General features: G+C 45.0%; 1 protein-coding gene across 2 annotated transcripts in view; it reads right to left on the bottom strand.

Annotated features, from left to right (window-relative positions):
• LOC146634692 (alpha-2-macroglobulin-like) overlaps nucleotides 1-22172 on the bottom strand; it is a 102123-nt gene that overhangs the window by 30384 nt on the left and 49567 nt on the right. Inside the window, exons 1-12 of one of the 2 annotated variants that reach the window (XM_085378444.1) lie at nucleotides 20162-20312; nucleotides 19902-20082; nucleotides 19653-19806; nucleotides 15832-15884; nucleotides 15706-15726; nucleotides 14991-15156; nucleotides 14832-14916; nucleotides 14594-14735; nucleotides 9747-9864; nucleotides 9544-9653; nucleotides 9280-9447; nucleotides 8818-9045 (exon numbers count right to left, since the gene is read on the bottom strand). In XM_085378444.1, coding sequence (XP_085234570.1) covers nucleotides 8818-9045; nucleotides 9280-9447; nucleotides 9544-9653; nucleotides 9747-9864; nucleotides 14594-14735; nucleotides 14832-14916; nucleotides 14991-15156; nucleotides 15706-15726; nucleotides 15832-15884; nucleotides 19653-19806; nucleotides 19902-20082; nucleotides 20162-20241 — 1506 coding nt within the window. In that variant the 5' untranslated portion in view covers nucleotides 20242-20312. Of the gene's footprint in view, nucleotides 1-8817; nucleotides 9046-9279; nucleotides 9448-9543; nucleotides 9654-9746; nucleotides 9865-14593; nucleotides 14736-14831; nucleotides 14917-14990; nucleotides 15157-15705; nucleotides 15727-15831; nucleotides 15885-19652; nucleotides 19807-19901; nucleotides 20083-20161; nucleotides 20313-22172 lie in introns of those variants that run through there. The other variant, XM_085378452.1, reaches the window with a different exon arrangement.

Genomic DNA, 22172 nt, shown 5'->3' with positions numbered 1-22172 from the left:
GTAACTAAGTAACTAAGTAATTAATTACTTTTGGGGGGAAGCAATCAGTAATTAGTTACTGATTACTTTTTTCAAGTAACTTGACCAACACTGGTGGATATACACTACCAGTTAAAAGTTTTGACACACCTTCTCATTCAGTGTTTTTTTAATTTTTATTTTAATACTTTCTACAATGTAGATGCATACTGAAGCAAAGAAAAGTATATAAATATCTCTAAATATGTTTTATGTTTTAGAGTCCTCAGAGTAGCTGCCCTTTGCTTTACTGGCAGTGAATGGTAATGGTAAATGGACTGGTTCTTATATAGCGCTTTTCTACTCTTTCTGAGCACTCAAAGCCCTGTACACAACTTTGCTGCACAACAGTGCTGCAAACCCTCGCCTGACGTGTTTCACCTCACAGGTGAGCCTTATCAGTGTCAATTGGTGGAATCTCCTGCCTTCTTAATGGGGTTGGGACCATCAGTTGTTTTGTGCAGAAGTCAGGTTGGTACACAGCTGACAGAACAGCTGACACAACTGTTAGAATTCATATTTGAATGTGTCCCCAGGTGCAGTCACAAAAACCATCAAGTGCTACGATGAAACTGGCTCACATGCGGACCGCCCCAGGAAAGGAAGGCCAAGGGTCACCTCTGCTGAGGATAAATTCATCAGAGTCACCAGCCTTAGAAATCACAAGTTAACAGCAGCTCAGATTAGAGTCCAGATAAATGCCACACAGAGTTCCACTAGCAGGTAGTGATGGTAAATTTGATTCTTTTTGCTGAATCGAGTTTTAGTGAGTCACTCACCAAAGTGAATCGGGTGTTTTGAGTCATTTGAGTCACTGAGTCAGTTGACCAGAGAGTGCAAAAAATTTACATTTTCACTCAAACTTAATTTGTTTCCATTTTTTAGTAAATCCTACAGGTAAGATAAGTGATTGAAAAAGAAAAACAACCATTTTTATAGAGCAAAAAAGAGCAAAAAAAAAGATTTCTAAAGGTAACATTTATTTTATTTATTTTTATTTTATTTTATTAGTATTTTCCTCACGTGTTAAATATATATTTTCTCATCTAAATGTCCACTGAGCTGTGAGCCAGGGGGCGGTAATGCGCCTTAACATTGGTTGCCAACCAAGCAGAAGAAGAAGCTGTGATCCAGGAGGGAGGGGGTGAGTGAGTGAGTGAGTGAGTGATTCGTTTATGTTACGATTCAGCCAAGAAACACAAGGAATGGACATTAGACCAGTGGAAATCTGTGCTTTGGTCTCATTAGTCCAAAGTTGAGATCTTTGGCTCCACCTGACGTGTCTTTGTGCGACAGAGAAAAGGTGAATGGATGGTTTCTACATGCCTGGTTCCCACTGTGAAGCATGGAGGAGGAGGTGTGATAGTGTGTATGTGTGTGTGTGTGGGGGGGGGGGGGGGGGGGGGGGGGGGGGGGGGGGCTTTGCTGGTGACACTGTTGGGGATTTATTCAAAACTGAAGGCACACTGAACCAGCATGGCTACCACAGCATCCTGCAGCCACATGCCATTGCATCATCTATTTTCCAACAGCACAACGACCCCAAACACACCTCCAGGCTGTGTGAGTGCTGTTTGACCAAGAAGGAGAGTGATGGCCTAGCCTCCACAGTCACCTGACTTAAACTCAAAGGAGATGGTTTGGGATGAGATGGAGCGCAAAAAAGGCCAACAAAAATCAATAAAACTGTCACATCAAGGTGCTTTCTATTGTAAGGTAGACCCTACAATAAGATTAATAACAGGTATGATTAAATGCAGAGAGGTCTGTTAACACATAGTGAGTGAGAAAGGTGACTGGAAAGGAAAAACTCAATGCATCATGGGAATCCCCCGGCAGCCTACGTCTATTGCAGCATAACTAAGGGAGGATTCAGGGTCACCTGGTCCAGCCCTAACTATATGACAGGACATTGGCCAATCAGATGAAAGGAAGAAAAATACGGTCAAAATTTGTACTTGTAACTTGAAACTTGAGTGCAGAGTTTCTCACGTACACAAATCTTTTTTATGTACACATAAATTCTTTTTACACATACAAATCCTGAGAATCCTAAGATGCACAAAACAAAGGATTAGAAAAATAAAACAGAAAATAACTAAACGTGGAGTCACTAAAAGACGAGACTTGAAAAGTGCAGGGGAAACACAGGGAAAGCATGATTAACTGAGAACAGAAATGACTAAATCTACGAAGGCCTAAGAATATAAATACTTAACAGAGAGAGAAAACTAAGGATATCATGAACAAAGGACCAAACACTGAGGCTAATTACTAAGCTTGTCATGGTGCTGGGTCGTTGACCCAGCGTTTTGTGTTTTATGATTATTTTCCTCTGTTCTAGTTATTCTGTGTCCTCCCCCCTTGTGTCCGGTTCGGGTTCTAGATTTCCTGTTTTGTTCTGAAGGTCTGTGTCTGTCTGTCATTGTGTTCAGCTTGTCTGCTCCGGTCCTCATGTGTGTTGGGTTCAGCTGTTCTTCCCTCCTGTGTGTGATTACCCGATTATCTTGTGTGTGTATATTTAGTGGGTGTCGGTCTGTGTTCGTTGTCGGCTCGTCTGTGTTTCTTGGTATCCTGTTCCTTAGTCTGCGTCTCTCTGCTCTGCTCTCCGTTTCGTTAAGATTTCAGGTTTGCTCTTTAGTTTCTCCCAGTTTAGGTTTCCGTTAGTAATTTCTCACGCTTCGTTGCCTGTTTCTGCCACTGCCACCTTGTAAATAAACGTCACTCGTATCATCAGTCACTGCTGCATTTTGGGTCCTCCTTTCATTCCACAACACGACTGGTGCCAGCCGTGACAGTACGAGCCGACCAAACATGGACCCAGCAGCAACCGCACCTTCCCAGGAGTTTCGGGAGGAATTGATTGACTCCATTTCGAGGTTGGTTATGTCATGGTCGGACGGTCCTTCCCGGGGCGACCTGCCTGTGTGTGTATGTGTGTGCTTCTCTCTCCTCCTCCACCCAGTGGCTGATACACCTGCACCTAATTTGCCACCCAGCTGTCACTGATCATCCTTCGTTGTGGACTGAGGTATTTAACTGTGTGTCCGGATGGCAGCCGACGCTGGATTGTACTGGAAGCTCGGTAGTAAAGAGTGTTTGTTACTTGTAACATAGCCTTAGCCGGCTACCCTGTCTCACCTGTTGTTGTCACTCGTTTGTAGGAGGAAGTGATACGGAGCAGAAGGTTGGAGAGAAGGAGCCCGCTGGATTAAGCTCTCGGAGGAGAAACACACTCGGATAATCACTTGGGAGACTCACCTGCACACCACTGGGAATTTGGAGATGATCACCGTTGAATTTTTGTACTTCGCTTTGTGTTTTGAGACTGTTTTTGAGCACTGTAAATAAATGCACTGTTTGCTTCGCATCCAGAGCTCCGCGACTGAGTCCGTATTTCCCCATTACCCGTGACAGGTTAACCTGTGGCTTGAACGTGAGGGAGAGGAATTTCACCGCGCTGTAGAAGCCAGGCTACAGCAGCTAATTTCTACTCACCCCTGGCTACTGGACTCTCTTCACCCGCTCGCACAGGACTTCATTCTAAAAGAACTGCACCTTCACCCTCCAGCCGCTACCGCTTCCCGACCCAGCCCGGTGGTGAATGTTTTGCACTGCCCGCCGGGGAATCTGCGGCCCGGCCCGCCGGATGTAGAATTACCCGGCCGGTCGGAGCTGTCTCCGAGAAGGAAGCGACATTCACACTGCCGACGCCCATTGCCACAGCCGGGCCCCGAGAGTTCTGTGTTGCCGGCTGTGGTGAGTAGAAAAGACACTCTTTCTGTTTCGCCAGACCTTGTGACTGTTTATACCGGGGCTGTGTTTTTTGAGTTAGCATCCCAGCCAGTAGCTCAGTTAGCTGCCCAGCCAGTAGCTCAGTTAGCAGCCCAGCCGTCACCTCCACCCCATTCAGCTTCACTACCCATAGCTCAGTTACAGTCACAGCCAGACTTACTACAAACTATGTTACAGCCCATAGCCCAGTCAGTAGCTCAGTTGGTAGAAGACTCATCAGCCTTATCATCAGCTCAGCCACCTATTCAGCCATCATCTTCACCTACTCCTCCTGTACAACAAGCTAAGTCAATCCAACCCGAAAAGAACAATTTTTCTTTTTTTTTTTTAAAATTCATATTTTTATTAAGGTTTCAAAAGCAGGCATTCACAGTATGTACATCATGTAAGCATTCTTCATACTTAGGTTATCTGCCTTAAATACTGAAATAGTATTTTAATTTACATCCAAGTCATAAGGGAAGAATACTTACAACGATAAAAGTAATTGAAACCATCACATAATCCGAAAATCAAAAAGCAAAAAACAAAACTAACAAACCTAAGAAAGAGAAAAAAAAAAAAGAAAAAAAAAAAAGAAAAAAAAAAAAAGAAAAAAAAAAACACGGATGTGTTGGTATGGGGTGATCCTATAAATATATATACATACATCATAATTATTGGTTTGTAATAGTAAAATCTGGCCTATGAGGCGTGATATATTTAACCCAGTTTTCCCAATATGATGTAAATTTCTCCAGCTTGTGGTTAACAGAAGCTGTTATCTTTTCCATGTTATAAATTTCCATTGTGATTTCCATCCATGTACTTATGTTTGGGCTCTCTGGGGATAACCATTTTCTGGTGATATTCTTTTTACAGGCCACCAATAAAATATTTATTAAATGTTTATCATATTTAGGCCATTCCTGAGGTATATATCCAAAGAACATAGTCTTACTCTCGAGAGGTATTTCACGTTTAAAGATATCCTGTAAGGCATTATGTATTTCTCTCCAATAATCCCTCAAGATTGAGCAGTCCCAGAAAATATGGTAATGATTTGCACTTTGATTTCCACAGTTCCTCCAACAAGCAGGGGGGTTATCATCATAATGAGACTTCTGAGAAGGTGTTATAAAGTATCTAATTAGGCACTTCCAGCCAAATTCCCTCCACTTTTGTGAGCTGGTACACATCCACTGATATCTCCATATTGCCGTCCATTCTTCCTCTAATATTTTTATCCCTCCTTCCTTCTCCCATTTTGTTCTAATATATGAAGTCGAATGTGGTTTCAAATCCATTAGACCCTTATAGAGACATGATACAATTCTATCAATAGTTTCTGAGTTATAGCTTTTTATAAACAGTTCCATCAAGCGTGTGTTTATCATTGTTACGTTTCTCATCTTCGTGTCGGCATAGTGCCTTAACTGCAGATATCGATAGAAGTCTTCTTTTTCTAATGAAAATGTTTTTCTAAGCATGTCAAAGCTGAACAATTTTCCATCCTTCATTATACTGCACAGGGCTGTTATGCCCTTACCTGTCCAGTCCTTGAATCTAGAATCCAGTTCATTAGGTTTGAACTCTGAGTCGTAAGCACACCATTTAAGAACTGTAATATTGGTCTCGAGTTTATATTCCTTTACAATAGTTCTCCATGTTTTAAGGGTCCTTTTCACCCACATGTTATCAGTATTTTTTATATAGGTTTGTAAGTTATTGTCAGCTAGAGTTGCCTGAATAGGTATAGACAGCATTTGTTCCTCAATGGTTTTCCATTGGGCAGTGTATGATTGGTTACACCAGCATATTATTGCTCTCATCTGCGCTGCAAAATAATAATATCTGAGGTCAGGGAGGCCCCATCCTCCCTTTTGCTTAGCCAGCTGTAGTGTTTTAAGGCGAACCCTTGGTCTTTTACCTTGCCATATATATCTAGATAACATTTTATCCCACTCATTAAATTGACTTTGGTTAATCTCTATTGGTAGGGTTTGAAATAGATACAAAAATCTTGGCAATACATTCATTTTAATAGAATCAATTCTTGAATTAAAACTAAAGAAAGGAATTAAATTCCATCTTACTATATCTTCCTTTATTTTTTTGTATAAGGGTAGGTAGTTCTGTTCGAATAGTTTTGTAAGATCTTTCGGTAAATTTATGCCTAAATATTTAAAACACTCCGTTTGCCAAAGAACAATTTTTCATCTGTTCATTTTAAGCAGAGAGACAAACCACACAATATTGTAATCAGTCCTCAAAAGCTGGCCAGTTCAGAGACTGTGACGCACCCCAGGGCCTCCCCAGAGGCTGGGTTTCAGCCCCCAGCCGACTCTGGACCCCTGGAGGTTAAGAAGCCAGCTGAGGACTGCACCCGGCTGTGGCTGCCTGAGCTGAGTCAATGCTCTGTGCAGCTGCAGTCTGCTTTGTGTTTGCCAGAGGCCACCGTGCCTGCTGGTCCTGTTCTGTTACTGCCAGAGGCCCGTGCGCCTGCTGGTTCTGTCCTGCGTCTGCCAGAGGTCCCCGCACCTGCTGGTTCTGTCCTGTGTGTGCCAGGGGCTCCAGTGCCCACTGGTTCTGAGACGGTTTTCGCTGGGGGGGCCCAAGGAGCCCGTCCAGCTTCCGGCCTCGTCAGCTGGAGGGCCCGAGGAGCCCGTCCAGCTTCCTGCCTCGTCAGCTGGAGGGCCCGAGGAGCCCGTCCAGCTTCCTGCCTAGTCTTCTGGAGGGCCCGAGGAGCCCGTCCAGCCCCAAGACTCGTCAGCTGGAGGGCCCGAGGAGCCCGTCCAGCCCCAAGACTCGTCAGCTGGAGGTTCAGGAGAACCTAGCCAGCTTCCTGCCTCGTCGGCTGGAGGGCCCGAGGAGCCCGTCCAGCTTCCTGCCTCGTCAGCTGGAGGGCCCGAGGAGCCCGTCCAGCCCCAAGACTCGTCAGCTGGAGGTTCAGGAGAACCTAGCCAGCTTCCTGCCTCGTCGGCTGGAGGGCCCGAGGAGCCCGTCCAGCTTCCTGCCTCGTCAGCTGGAGGGCCCGAGGAGCCCGTCCAGCCCCAAGACTCGTCAGCTGGAGGTTCAGGAGAACCTAGCCAGCTTCCTGCCTCGTCGGCTGGAGGGCCCGAGGAGCCCGTCCAGCTTCCTGCCTCGTCAGCTGGAGGGCCCGAGGAGCCCGTCCAGCCCCAAGACTCGTCAGCTGGAGGGCCCGAGGAGCCCGTCCAGCCCCAAGACTCGTCAGCTGGAGGGCCCGAGGAGCCCGTCCAGCCCCAAGACTCGTCAGCTTGAGGGCCCGAGGAGCCCGTCCAGCCCCAAGACTCGTCAGCTGGAGGTTCAGGAGAACCTAGCCAGCTTCCTGCCTCGTCGGCTGGAGGGCCCGAGGAGCCCGTCCAGCTTCCTGCCTCGTCAGCTGGAGGGCCCGAGGAGCCCGTCCAGCCCCAAGTCTCGTCAGCTCGAGGTTCAGGAGAACCTAGCCAGTTTCCTGCCTCGTCAGCTGGAGGGCCCGAGGAGCCCGTTCAGCCCCAAGACTCGTCAGCTGGAGGTTCAGGGGAACCTAGCCAGCTTCCTTCCTCGTCAGCTGGAGGGCCCGAGGAGCCCGTCCAGCCGCAGCCTCATCATCCTCGCCGGCTGCAGCCTCATCATCCTCGCCTGGTCCAGCTTCAGCTTCACCCACGCCGTTGCCTGGTCCAGCTTCAGCATCCTCAGCGTTGCCTGGTCCATTCTCTGCTTCACCCACGCCGTCGCCTGGTCCAGCTTCAGCATCCTCAGTGTCGCCTGGTCCAGCCTCCGTCTCACCTGGTGCTGCGGGGGCCACGCAGCCTTTGGGTCCCAAACTGCCGCCTCGACATTGGCGATCATCTGCCAGGCCGCTTGTTGGGCGTCATCGCCACTACGGACGACCTCCCGAACGCCACCACTACCTTCCGCGCGGCCGGCCTCCGGACTTGTGTCACCGCCACCGTTGCCGTCCGCACGGTCGGCTGCCTGAACTGTTTCCCCATTGCCGTCCGCACGGTCGGCCGCCTGAACTGTTTCCCCGTCGCCACCACTGCGTTCCACATGGTCGGCCCCCGGAGATGAACTGTTCTAGGCTCCTGAGTGGTCAGCCTCCGGGATGGCCTCCTGAACTATGTTTTGGGACCCTGTTCAGGGACTCCAGTGTGTGTTGTGTTTTGGACAATTCTTTTGGATCACTGGAGCTTGTTTTTTGTTTGGTTTTGGTCCCTCCGTCCTGGACCCCCCGCCGCCCGCCCTGGGTTGGTCGTCTGTTTTTGTTTTGGGCTGTCTGGAGCCAGCCCTTGGAGGGGGGGTACTGTCATGGTGCTGGGTCGTTGACCCAGCATTTTGTGTTTTATGATTATTTTCCTCTGTTCTAGTTATTCTGTGTCCTCCCCCCTTGTGTCCGGTTCGGGTTCTAGATTTCCTGTTTTGTTCTGAAGGTCTGTGTCTGTCTGTCATTGTGTTCAGCTTGTGTCCTCCAGTGTTCGTTGTCGGCTCGTCTGTGTTTCTTGGTATCCTGTTCCTTAGTCTGCGTCTCTCTGCTCTGCTCTCCGTTTCGTTAAGATTTCAGGTTTGCTCTTTAGTTTCTCCCAGTTTAGGTTTCCGTTAGTAATTTCTCACGCTTCGTTGCCTGTTTCTGCCACTGCCACCTTGTAAATAAACGTCACTCGAATCATCAGTCACTGCCGCATTTTGGGTCCTCCTTTCATTCCACAACACGACTGCTGCCAGCCGTGACAAAGCTGACAGAAAATAATGAGGGACAAAACAGAGGAACCAGACATGAAGTCTGTGATTCACGAGACAGACGCCCTCCCTAGTTTTCCTTTTTGCTAAAGCATATAGTTTGGGCTGGATCAGGTATTTAGGCTGAAACAGATCGAAGCTGCTGGATTCTCATGATGGACTGAAAGTTTCTTCTTCAGTCATGATGGGCATTACAACAGTACTTTTTTAGCAAACACACAAAAAGTCTGGTCATGGTAAACTTTGTAGTTATGCCATAAAGTGACAAGCTGAGAGATAACTCACCAGATAAATGACATCCACAGACCCCGGAGACTCTCCCACTATAGTGTAGTTTACTGATACGTCTTCTTCTGCGTCACAGGACACTGGTTTATCCTTCTTCTGTACCTCTAGAGAGCTGATTGTTTTAATATCAGGAGAAGACGGCTGGGACATGGATAATGTGTGAAATCCCCTGTCATAGTATGCAGTTTTGTATCCTGGGTAGCCCACTGTTGGTGTCAGGCTTGCCTAGTTGGGGATAGGAAACAAAAATTTAAAAACTTGATCTACAAATAACATTGGTCAACGAGGCTTTATAAGCAGGGCAAAGGTGGAGGAAGATGAGTCATAAACTGTTTCAGGATTGCAGCTTATTACTGTGGGAGGTATTTGGACATTTGCAGCCTATCACAAACCAATTGTGGCTTCATGCTGCTGTCATGGCTGCATTAAATTACACATTGTTTCAGTGTGTCAGCTCACATGGAGTTGGATATCCTGGTCAAAGTTATCAGTGCTGAAAGAAAATGAGGCCACACCGTTGCTGTCAGTTGTCAGATTTTGTAGTGAGCGTGTTTGCCACATTCGTCCCGTGAACAGGTAGACCGGTGCGTCACAAACTGGTGTATTATTGTGGTACACTGCTCTGACCTGTTGAATAACACAATGCTCTATCAATGGAAAATACAAACAATTTAAATGTGCTTTGTACGACAAACTGAGCTGAAAACAACATGTTAGGCTTACTTTTCCTTCCACATTAGATCCCCGTTCCCAAACCTTGGGCACGTTAATGAAAGACACTTTTCCAAGGACGTAAGAAATCGTGACTCTCTTCTCTTGAGGGAGTGAAACACCTGAATGTAAAAACTTTCATGTTACAATCCTGTGAATGCCTTTTTGGTTAAATACACATCGATGTGTCATTTTAAAGGAATAACACAACTTGCCTGTTCCCTCTTCTTCCACTTTGGCCCTGATATCCAGAACATCTTGAAGCACCTTTTGGTCCATTTTAGTAAAAATTGACATGTTGAAGGAAAAAGTTGCACAGCCAGTCTTGTCTGCCTGGAAAGAACAATAAAGAAAGAAAATCACTGATACAAGAATAAACCAAAATTAGAATCAAATCTCATTCACAATCGAATCTATAAAATATATTAAATGTTCAAACTAGAGAGGAGTCATGAAAGACTTGAGCTCATTTAGAATTTGATGAAAGCAATATGGTTTAAAAATGCAGGGTGGGGGGACAAAAGTCTGGAGGGGTCAGTTGTACTAAACATAAACAGCTGAAGGAACATTTTGCAACTGATTATGTTACCTGGCAACAGATCATTCAGATTAATGTGTATAAAAAGATCATCATAGAGAGACAGAGTTTCTCACAAATACAGATGGGCGGAGGTTTACAAATCTGCAACAGACTGTGTCTACAAATTGTAGAACAATGACAGAATAATTTCATTAATGTAAAATTATCAAGACGGGGAATATCTCATCATCTGCAGCGCATAATGTCATCAAAACATGCAAAGGTTAAGGCTGAAATCCACTATCAGATGCAGTCTCCAGGTCCTTGGGCAGCAATGCATGAAAAACTGTTGTTATTCTGCCACTCAGATCACTGCATGGCCTCAGGAACACTTCCACAAATCAATATCTGCGCACAAAGTTCACCGTGCCACCCACAAATGCAGGTTATGTGGGTGACTAAGGACATCAAAGCCCTCCTCAACAACAAGAAGAGGGCTTTCAGAGGGGGCAACAAAGAGGAGGTGAGGAAGGTCCAGGTGTTACTAAAGGACAAGATCAGAGAGGCTAAGGACAATTACAGGAGGAAGCTGGAGTGGAAACTCCAGCAGAACAGCATGAGAGAGGTGTGGAGGGGCATGAAGACCATCACTGGATTCAGGCCAACCAACAGCAGGGGAGCTGAGGGAGGTGAGAATAGAGCCGACGAGTTGAATCTGTTTTTCAATAGATTCGACACCACAGTGTCTGCTCCCACCCCCACAACCTCACCTGTAGTCAGCCTGGAATCCAGAGCCACACCACTGTGCCAGCCTCTCTCTTCACATGTTGCCTCCTGTGAGATTCCTGACACCCCTCCCCCACCCATCACCTTCACTCAATACCAGGTTGAGATGCAAATGAGGAGACTTCACTCAGGCAAGTCTGCTGGACCAGACGGAGTGAGTCCCCTTGTCCTCAAGACCTGTGCCCCCCAGCTGTGTGGAGTCTTTCATAAACTGTTTATGCTGAGTCTGAGTCTGCAGAGGGTCCCGGTGATGTGGAAGACATCATGCCTCGTCCCTGTACCAAAGACGCCACGTCCCAGTGGCCCCCAGGATTACAGGCCCGTGGCACTGACCTCCCACATCATGAAGACCCTGGAAAGGCTCATCCTGGACCAGCTGCGACCCATAGTAAGACCACATCTGGATCCCCTTCAGTTCGCTTATCAGCCTCGTCTCGGAACTGAGGACGCCATCATCTACCTGCTCAATCGTGTCTACACCCATCTGGACCAGCCGGCGAGCACTGTGAGGGTCATGTTTTTTGACTTTTCCAGTGCTTTCAACACCATCAGGCCGACCCTCCTGGGTGATAAGTTAGCAGCGATGCAGGTGGATGCTTCTCTGGTGTCCTGGATTGTTGATTACCTGACAGGAAGACCACAATATGTACGTCTCCCACAGTGTGTGTCTGACAAGGTGATCAGCAACACAGGGGCACCACAGGGGACTGTCCTCTCCCCCTTCCTCTTCACCCTCTACACCACAGACTTCAGCCACTGCACAGAGACCTGCCATCTTCAGAAGTTTTCTGATGACTCTGCGGTGGTTGGATGCATCAGCAGGGATGATGAGACAGAGTACCGGGCTGTGGTCGACTCCTTTGTCACGTGGTGTGAGCAGAATCATCTGCAGCTCAACGTGGCAAAGACCAAGGAACTGATCGTGGACTTCAGGAAGACCAGGAAACACTTGACCCCTGTTTCAATCCAGGGGGTTAGTGTGGACATTGTGGAGGACTATAAATACCTTGGAGTACACATTGACAATAAACTGGACTGGGCTAAAAACACCACAGCACTTTACAGGAAGGGCCAGAGTCGTCTCTATTTTTTGAGGCGACTGAGGTCCTTCAACATCTGCCAGAAAATGCTGAGGATTTTCTATGAGTCTGTTGTGGCCAGTGCGATCCTCTATGCTGTTGCATGCTGGGGGAGCAGGCTGAGGGTCGCAGATGCCAACAGACTTAATAAACTGATCCGTAAGGCCAGCAATGTTGTGGGGATGGAGCTGGACTCCCTCAAGGTGGTGTCGGAGAGGCGGATGCTGTCCAAGATAAAGACAATGTTGGATAACACCTCCCACCCACTCCATGACATGTTGGTCAGTGACAGGAGCTCGTTCAGTGAGAGACTGAGATTACCCATGATGCACCACTGAACGACACAGGAAATCATTCCTGCCTGTGGCCATCTCCCTGTACAACGCATCCACTTAACACACTGTTTGCTGCTACAACTACACATGTTTCTTTTCCAAATATTTATTTATAAGTGACTTATGTATGTATGTATGTATATATATATGTATATATTGTACTATTCTTAGTTAGCGTATTGTCTGTCTTGTCTTAATGTTGGTTTAAAATGGAGCACTGTAACAAAAAATAATTTCCCCCAGGGATCAATAAAGTATTCTGATTCTGATTAAAGCTCCATTGCGCAAAGAAGTCAAATGTGAATGTGAACTGGAAACGCTGCGTTCTTTTCTGGGCAAAAGCTCATTTAAAACGACAAACACTGCTCTGTGCTCAGATGATTCGAAATCTGAAATTCTTTTTGGAAAACACAGACGCCGTATCCTCCACAACATCCCAAACATCCTGTCGAGCTGGGCCTGTATAGCAGTATGATGGCATCACCTCACAAAACCACTGTATCGTTTAAATTTCCCAGCAGCATCTCATTTACATCCTCAAAATCTCAGTACTATCATATATATGTTATACAGTACTGTGAAAAAAATCTTCACCTACTACCTTTTTGTGTGTTTGTTTGTTGGCCTCCAACTAAACAAACCTTCTTGGGAATTTTTAAATGGTAAATGGCCTGTATTTGTATAGCGCTTTACTAGTCCCTAAGGACCCCAAAGTGCTTTACACAACCAGTCATCCACCCATTCACACACTGGTGATGGCAGCTACTTTGTAGCCACAGCCACCCTGGGGCGCACTGACAGAGGCGGGGCTGATAGACACTGGTGCCACCGGGCCCTCTGACCACCACGAGTAGGCAACGGGTGAAGTGTCTTGCCCAAGGACAAAACAGAGACTGACCAAGCCGGGGCTCGAACCGGCAACCTTCCCATTACAAGGCGAACTCCCAACTCTTGAGCCACGATCGCCCATTTTAAAATGGGCTTGAGCAGTTTGTGTTGAGACTTTGGCAGCTTTTACATTCATTTCCAGTTCAGTCCCCATACCTGATCATTCTTAGAGAACTTTTCTTTTTTTCATTCCTTTATTTCGATCAGGCACTTTATGTTGACCTATGAACCATCCAAGCACAACAAGGACACCTGCCTCAGGGGATTATTGTTTCTACACATAACAGACAACTTAGCAAACAACCAGTTTGAACTTTTATCCCATTGTCGATCCATCTTTTACTCCCATTTCCTTCTTTGAATCTGTGTTTGCATGTTTCAGTAAACCACTGTAGCTATTTCCCCCACTTTTCAGTTATTTATTTGTAACAAATGTTTGGAATCAAACATTTCATGTGGAATTCCAATAAAATTGATTCATGTTTGTGGCTGTAATGTGACAAAATGTGGAAAAGCTCAAGGGGGCCGAATACTTTTGAAAGCAACTGTTTTGAGACTCGACTGTACACTGTGTTCGTGTTTTCCTCTGAAACAATAAGCTCCGTTGCAGCAGCCTTTCAACGCCTCTCTCTGTCTCTCACTAGCAAACTTGACCCAGACAACAAAGTAATGCTAGTTTTTGGCTACGTGCCCAACATGAACCCAACGTATTAGCCAGAGGTCCCTTTACTACGGTTCGGAGTCACGGACCTGTTTTATATACGCGCGGAATAGTTTTCTATACGAGATCGCTGCAAAAAGTGCAGCTTTACCTAATGTCCACCTACTGTTACTCATTTATATTAAGATTTAAACATCTAGTTGGTGTTGGTGTGGAGAGTAGCCTTCAGTAATAGTAATAAATCACACAGAAATAGTAGTGGAATACAGTTTAACCTTCCCAACACTGAGCAGTAACTCAGTAAATCAGTCTAAATTGTTCAAACTTTTAACAGGAGCTGAATCTTTGGATATGTGTATATTTGTTCAGTTTGTTTAGGTGTCACAGTCTGATCAGAGGATTTTTGAAGTTCTTAGATTTCCCACAGAAGTTGTATTCTTTTGTGTGACAGACATGATGAGACACACCACTTGCCTTAGCCCTACCAGTAAAGCTAATCATCTAGCAGATATTAGAAACACCAACACAACCTATGCAGCCTTTTAGGCACAACAATAACCACTTCACTCCTTTGGAGCTGACACGTCCGTCCAAGAAAGATGAGATATCACTAAAAATTCAAATTCGTGGATGAAAGTATGAGATGATGAAATGTAGGGGAAAACAGTGAAGAGGACACACGGCGCCAGTTCAGCTGGGTAGAGCAGGCAACCCGTTTGCTGTAATGCTAATGCAGGGGCCTGAATGTACCCAAAGTATCAGGGAAAAAAGAGAAATGAAGCCATAACTGTACCTGCTTTGTCTCTGTGTGGCAGGGCGCACTTATCTGCAATAGGGCCAAAAGATCGTACGTCGATATACCAAAGCTATACACATTAGTAGGTCTGCACACATTGACTGTAACACGTCCTGGTACAGGCTGTCCATACGTGTACCTGTATAAAGAAAAATAAGTAAACATTATGAGTCATTTGCTCTCCAAACTCCAGATTTTACAACACATAATTTGTCCTGAAAGAACTTTTCCTTACTTTGCACACACTTTAGCTTCAATGTCTTCCTTCCCAATACTCACTTCTTCAGATATATTTACTGTCACATCAAATTTGGGTAAAACTGGGGGAAATATGAATGTCAGCATTTGCACTCCATTACAACAAAGAATTTAAGAATAAATAAGACTGACTTACCATATTTCTCCACTTTGAAGTTGTGAGATATTTTCCTCTCACCCACTGACACAATGATCTGGTACGGTCCCTCAGGGGCCTCAGCGTCCAAGGAGTAAGAAAGCTGCAGTATTCTGCTATTGGATGTTTCATTTAGCCACTGTCCAATCCTGTTACTGTGAGGATCCTGTTAAATCAAGTGACAGTGACAGCTACTACACAGGTGTAAGTACAGTACCAACTAGATTCTTTATTTTCCTTTTCAACAACATTAGAGCTAAAACTGGACAATATAAATTTAGGGGGACATAAAGATGTCCTGTCTTCATCTGTAGCCAGCTTTGTCCTCTTCTAGATGTGAAGCACTTGTTTATAAATGTTTAAAAACTAAGTGATATAAAGAAACCTAAGCTGTAATGACAGGGAAGCTGTGGCTGTGTTTGTGCAGTAATTAAATCAAAATTATTAATTTGATTTAATCACTGTCATTTTATTTTCACATGTGGGGCATCAAGTGACAGAACAGACCCCTGCACGGTGTGTATTACATACATGCAACCCACTTTGTCCAGTTTTTAAAGCTTGCACTGTCAGTAACTTGGAGTAATACTGCAGAAGCAGTGTGTATGCAAGCAGTGAGCAGGGAACCTTCAAGTCTGTCTGACTGCACGTGTTCAGTGTTGTGTTGATGCATTTGCAAGAGAAGGAAAAGCCTTTTCTAGAGGCGCCCTCTTACCTGAAGTTCAATGACATCATACTGAAAGAAAAAGGAAGAAAGACAGGTGGAGTTAAGAAACTGTTGTGTAAATCACTGCATCCAAATTGCAAACAGCATTATTAATAATACTGTTCAAAAACTCACCAGCTGATTGGCAGGTCGCATTTTATTATCCATCGCAACGACTCTGAAATTCACTTTGAGAAAAATTGAGGTTACCTCTGTTTCTCTCTTTATACTTTAAAACAAAGTCACTGCAACTTATCAAACATAGATGTGATTGGTTACCCTACACAGCAAGCCAAGATGGAACACCTCACCCAGGAGGCGCCCAGGAGGCATCCTTGTCAGATGCCCGAACCACCTCAGCTGGCTCCTTTCGATGTGGAGGAGCAGTGGCTCTACTCTGAGCCCCTCCCGGATGGCCGAACTTCTCACCCTATCTCTAATGGGAGAGGCCAGCCACCCTTCGGAGGAAGCTCATTTCCGCCGCTTGTATCCGCGATCTCTTTCTTTCGGTCACTACTAGGGATGGGTACCGGTGTCCGGTGCCATGATGGCACCGGTTCTGACATAAACGGTAGTAACCAGACCGAAAAGCAGCGCACATTTCGGTGCTTTATTTCGGTGCTTTTTTTTCCTGAGCTGTGATACACTTCAGATTCTAGCCAATCATTTTACGTTTCCGAGGATAGTAGGCGGGTCCAGGTACGTACGTTCTTTTAGAGCAGAGCTACAGATTAAAAATGCCCAAGTCGAAGCGGTCAAAGTCTGGCTGTACTTCACAGCAAAAGATGCAAACTCAGCAGCCTGCAACAAGTGCTTTAAGCTGATACTGTGATACTGTCAAAGGAGGTAACACCTCAAATCCGATGAAACACCTGGCGACGCATAGCGTTTTTTTTAAAAGCCCAGAAACGCGCGGTATGATAGCTTGCTGCGAGACCTCAAACCGAGCACATCTACTGCGGGTGGGGTGCCTGTTATCGACCCGGAGTTAGCAACATCCCCCAAAAACACTAAGAGGAGAGTCCTGGCCCCTAGCCCTGCCAGTGTAGCAGAAATGATGAGGATGATGATGGCAGCAGCAGCCGTTCTTCTCTGCGTGAGTAGCTTAATGTTGTTCGTGTGTAATTTACATTGAGTAGGCTAACCACGTTATTACATTAATGCATGTAAGGTGAACTAGCAAACACCATCATAGCTACATGCGGCTGTCTTCTTGTTTGATGGCAGATGCTCCCTTCACCCTGGCCAAAAAGGCTAAAATGACCAAAGAAAAAGTGGAAAACAGTTAAACATGAGAGGTTCTTGGACAAAGTTTGTGTTTTTTCCATTCTTTAAACACTGCTTCCAGCCAAGAGTGATACCATATATGCCACATAGCTGCAGAAAAGGCTAACATTGTTATCTTTTTACAAAAAAACAGCTGACCATGAGAGGACCAATTTTGTGTTCTCCATTCTTTAAGCACCAGTTTGAGCACCGGCACCGTTTCAAAAGTTTGGCACCGGTATCGGATAAAACCTAAACGATACCCATCCCTAGTCACTACCCACAGCACATGGCCATAGGTGAGGGTAGGTCGGCCAATAACGTCGCTTTTACACTCAGCTCCCTCTTCACCACGACGGACCGGTGCAGCGTCCGTATCACTGCAGCCGCAGCACCAATCCGTCTGTCGATCTCCAGCTCCCTTCTCCCATCACTCGCGAACAAGACCCCGAGATACTTGAACTCCTCCACTTGGGGCAGCCCTGGCGGAGCCCATCACCCACCAGGAATGAGTCCGACTTATTGCCGGCAATGCGATCCAAGTTCTTGCAACGGTTGTATAGGGATCGAATGGCCCGTAGCAATGGGCCAGACACCCCATACTGCCGCAACACCTCCCACAGGACACCCCGAGGGACACGGTCGAATGCCTTCTCCAAGTCCACAAAACACATGTAGACTGGTTGGGCAAACTCCCATGCACGCTCGAGTATCCTCGAGAGGATAAAGAGCTGGTCCAGTGTTCCGCGACCAGGACGAAAACCGCATTGTTCCTCCTGTATCTGAGGTTCGACTGGCGGACGAACTCTCCTTTCCAGCACCCTGGCATAGACTTTCCCAGGGAGGTTGAGGAGTGTGATCCCCCTGTAGTTGGAACACACCCTCCGGTCCCCCTTCTTAAAAATGGGGACCACCAGCCCGGTCTGCAAGTCCAGGGGTACTGCCCCTGATCTCCACGCAACATTGTAATTGTCACTGCGTAATTAATGACACATTTAATTTATTATTTAATTATGTGTTTAATAAATTTTGGCACCCGAGGCCCTCCATATTCTTCCCTAACGATTTTTTTGTACTTTGAATTCCAAAGCCATGTTTAAACATATTTATTTTATTGTGAAGTTTTAAAAATTAAAACCGTTAAACTTTCACATAAAAATAATTTGACTCTGAAATAAACTAAGAGGCATTACTCAGACATGATTCATTTTGTGCTCTCTGTCCCCGATTACAAAGTTAAGCTGAATTACTGCCTAATTCTCCATCACAGCAGCAGGTCTCAAAATGGAAAATATAATATGGCCTTTGCCCTTTGGGGGAAGTTGTGCACTCTGAGTATTCTGCATGTTTTATTACTCATCACTGTGAAATAACTGCATACCATTCGTTGTCAGTAGCTGTCTTTTGCAATGTGAAGTTCTTCCTTAGTGTGAGCTCAAATATGAAACTTGTGGGATTTTTTTTCCTTTTGTTGTTTTTTAAAATACCATATTTTTCGGACGATAAGGCGCACTGACGATGAACGTGTCTGAAACGGGTCTGTTTTTATACATAAGGCGTACTGGAATATAGGGCGCATTAAACGCCTTATAATTTATGCTATGTAACTTGTCCACTTTCGGCTGTAACAAAACTAATAAAGGTTATCTTATCTTATAATAATGACTAACCTGGTATTGTGGATGGATTATGTCATTTGTTCTCCTGACTGAAGTTTGGTCCATTTAAAGCATCTTTCCGTGTGATTGCATTCATCAAAAACCATCGGGAACGTTTATCGAATGGAAAAAATTTAGCGTTCATCCTCCAGCTTCACTGTGTTTATGTTATGCTAACATAACTGTGTCGCTAGCGATCACGTAGCACATCATTATATACCAGCTAGCCCAACTTCGGTAATGTTTGAAGTGATAGCAGAGCTTTATGTTTTATTTCTATCCAGAAATCTCTCAGTCACAACATGCTATATTAGGTAGCTAGCAAAACCAGTGAGCTAACTTCCTGCTAACTTCTAACTCTGTTAAATTTAATAAATTCTGTTTGCATGGATGCCTGGATGTTAAACTTAATTGTTACACCTGGTAAAGCAGCAAGGCTGATCATTTTATTAAAGAGGAAAGAATTTAGACAGTTTTTAACTCTCAGTGATGCTGCAGTGTTCATTTGATTTTAGGACCTGAAGTGACGGCGTTTAGGACCCAGATTAGGCCGAGTCCGCGAGGCTTCTGATTACGGTAGCCGTAATGCTCCGACAATCCATCAAGCAGTGCGGCTTCGTACCTTACCAAAGGCGTACTAAAACATTTTTTGACAGATTTTTGAGCACTGTGTGCCACATAAAATCTGTTTGTGGTCAGTAAACACAACCAGAATTCATACATAAGGCACACTGTCAATTTTTGAGAAAAAGAAAGGATTTTAAGTGCGCCTTGTAGTCTGGAAAATGCTGTAGTTATGTTCAAAGATGGAGTCGGATTTCAAACTTCGAATAAACATCTCGATCGACCGTATTGATATCTTGAAAAAATTTTGCTCTATGAAGCAAACATTTCACATCAATCACTGTATGTGTGTCCAAATTTTGGACCACAAAACTTGTTACACAAATTGGAGATGGTGGAGCAGCTGGCTCATGATGTTGGAATTTGAATGAACTACATGTCTTATATAACATAACAGCACATTGTTACCTTTTTGTCCAGGGAGGTAGATGGGTTTGTCTGTTTGGATGAATGTGACGGGATCAGACGCTCGGATCATCACTTTTCTGACTTGTTTGGAGTAAAATGTGTCTCCTCGTACCTCCACCTGAAAATGTTGCACCTCCTTTTGTACCAAAGGAGCCTGAGACAGTGGGATATTTAGATAGTCATTAAAGCCAATAATGCTTACAATAAAAACTAACACACACTTTGTGTGTGAAAGTGCTGGTTGCCAACCTCAAACTGAACACAGGTTTGAAAGGCCTCATTTGACGTATGCGTGAATAATGTTGTGTTCTTCTCTCGGGACATCAAAGTGACAGTCATGACCAGAGTCCCACTGGGCTGTCGGAGAGTTGCACAGAATTTGGCCTCAGCTCCAGCTTCAATAACTGCAGGAATGGCCACCAGGTACTGGCTGCATACAGCATCACACATACAGCAGTTACTGCAGTGAACAACTCACACAGACAAAAACACGCTGAAGACAAACTCACGGTTCAGCCACCGCTTGATCCACATGCATCCAGCTCAGGAGGACACACAGAGTGCAGCTCAGGATCCAGAGACGGTCCATGACTGGTTGTGATCGTTCTCAGTGTCAGCTTCGGCTAAATATCGGCTGATCGTCCCCACCCACATAACAGCCACGTGTTTGAAACGCACTCATGTACTCTGATCTCCACAAAGTCTATCACTTACACATTTACAAAATCCCATTCCTGCTTTCAGCACTGAACACTAAACTATAGACAACAGTAAAGCTTGTTGTTCAGCGTAAAACATTACAGTAACATACAGTGCTCCGAGGTGATGTTTCTAAATCAGCTCAGAGTTTAATTTGGCTGTTACAAAAAGTTATTTCTATTCTGTATGTGTCCATGTTTGTCTTAACACCAGTGCTGGGATACACCCCTGTAGTCTGTAACTACTGATATTTTCTAAAATCACTGGGAACTACTGTCATGAATCGCTGTGCGGCAGGCAGGAGTTGGAACCAAAATGCAGGACTCAGGCACGAGGTTTAAACACAAAGAACTCAGCTTTATTCGCTGGCAGGAGAAAGACATACAAAGCAAACTAAACTGAAAACTCGCAAACTAAACTCACAGGGAGATCCACACAGCATGAGGGACGACGCGACACTGACTCAGAGAAACACAGGGTTTAAATACACTGGGGAGTAACGAGGGGAATGAGACACAGAAGGAGAGCACAGCTGGGAGAAATCAGGACTGACGAGACAAACAAAGCAGGACACATTCACATAAGACACGGACCTTCAAAGTAAAACAGGAAGTTTCACACAGAGACGCGAACTTGACACAGTGGAGACAGCAACTAAGAAACAGAGACATAAACCATAAGGCAGAGGACTAAGAACCAAAATACACAGGGAAATACTCAGCTTGGAACACAAGAGACTAGACTAGAGAGAGTAACGAAAGACCAACCATGAGAACATAATTCACAATGCAGGGTGACAGAAAACAAACTCAAACATGCAAAGACACAATTACACGAAACAGAGGGGACACAGAGAGACATGAAGGGCAAGGGATCAAAACTAGAAACCATAGAATAAATCACACAAGTATGATAATACAAACATCACAAAGAACTAAAAACGCTGGGTCAGGAGACCCAGGACCGTGACAACTGCAGTAGGTGTAACTCCCTTTACCCAGCGTGGGATGTCTGACTGCCATGTTTTTGACCTTGTTCCTCGGGAAAGACTAAACAAACGTTTGTGTAGTGATAACAGGCTCAAACACAACGGATGGATTCATCAGTGATGTCACAGACTGCTATATTTGCTTAAAAGACAAAAATCACAATGTTTCTGTAAGAATTCAAAATGAAACATGTTAAACAGCTTTTGTTGCACTTTAGTAAACAACACAGATCAAACTTCAGCCCACTGAAATAACTGCAGTGACAGTCACACTGCTGAGTGTGGAGGGATTTCTGGTCTGGTTTTTAAACTGTAACATTGCTGAGAATGAGTCATTATGTCTGACCCTCTGGACCCAGCAGTATTACCCCATGTTATTCTATTTGTCTTCTTTGATTTGCCTTTACGGGAAAAGGGGTTTTGTTTGTTCTGTCTCACTAAGGGGCTCTTGGGGGGGGGGGGGCATGCTTTACACACATACAGATGTTTTAATCCATAAATGTTAATACAGTTTGTTAATACTTGTTAACAAATGCAAAAAATAAAGTTTGTTTAAAAACAGTTATCAGCATTGAACCCATGAAACACTGAAGTCTGACTTCCCTAAACCTGCTGGTCTGGAAGTCCAGCAGTTCATCTAAACAAAAGGCACTTAGACTAGAACAGATATAGATGTGTTTATCCTACCATGAAACAATAAGAGAAGGTACGACCGCTGCCATGCTCCCAGGAGGGTGTGAATGCCAGAACACCCTGGAATGCACACAAAGTCTTTGCAGACTATTAAGGATCAGACCCCTATCAATATGACATCGACTATAAACTCTAAGCAT

The sequence above is a fragment of the Diplotaxodon limnothrissa genome, linkage group LG3 (assembly GCF_057381915.1).
Source record: "Diplotaxodon limnothrissa isolate DT_005_m linkage group LG3, D_limnothrissa_male_GT1.1, whole genome shotgun sequence".
NCBI lineage: Eukaryota > Metazoa > Chordata > Actinopteri > Cichliformes > Cichlidae > Diplotaxodon > Diplotaxodon limnothrissa.
Note: the sequence above shows the minus strand (reverse complement) of the source record. Positions and strands in the feature narration are given on the sequence as shown.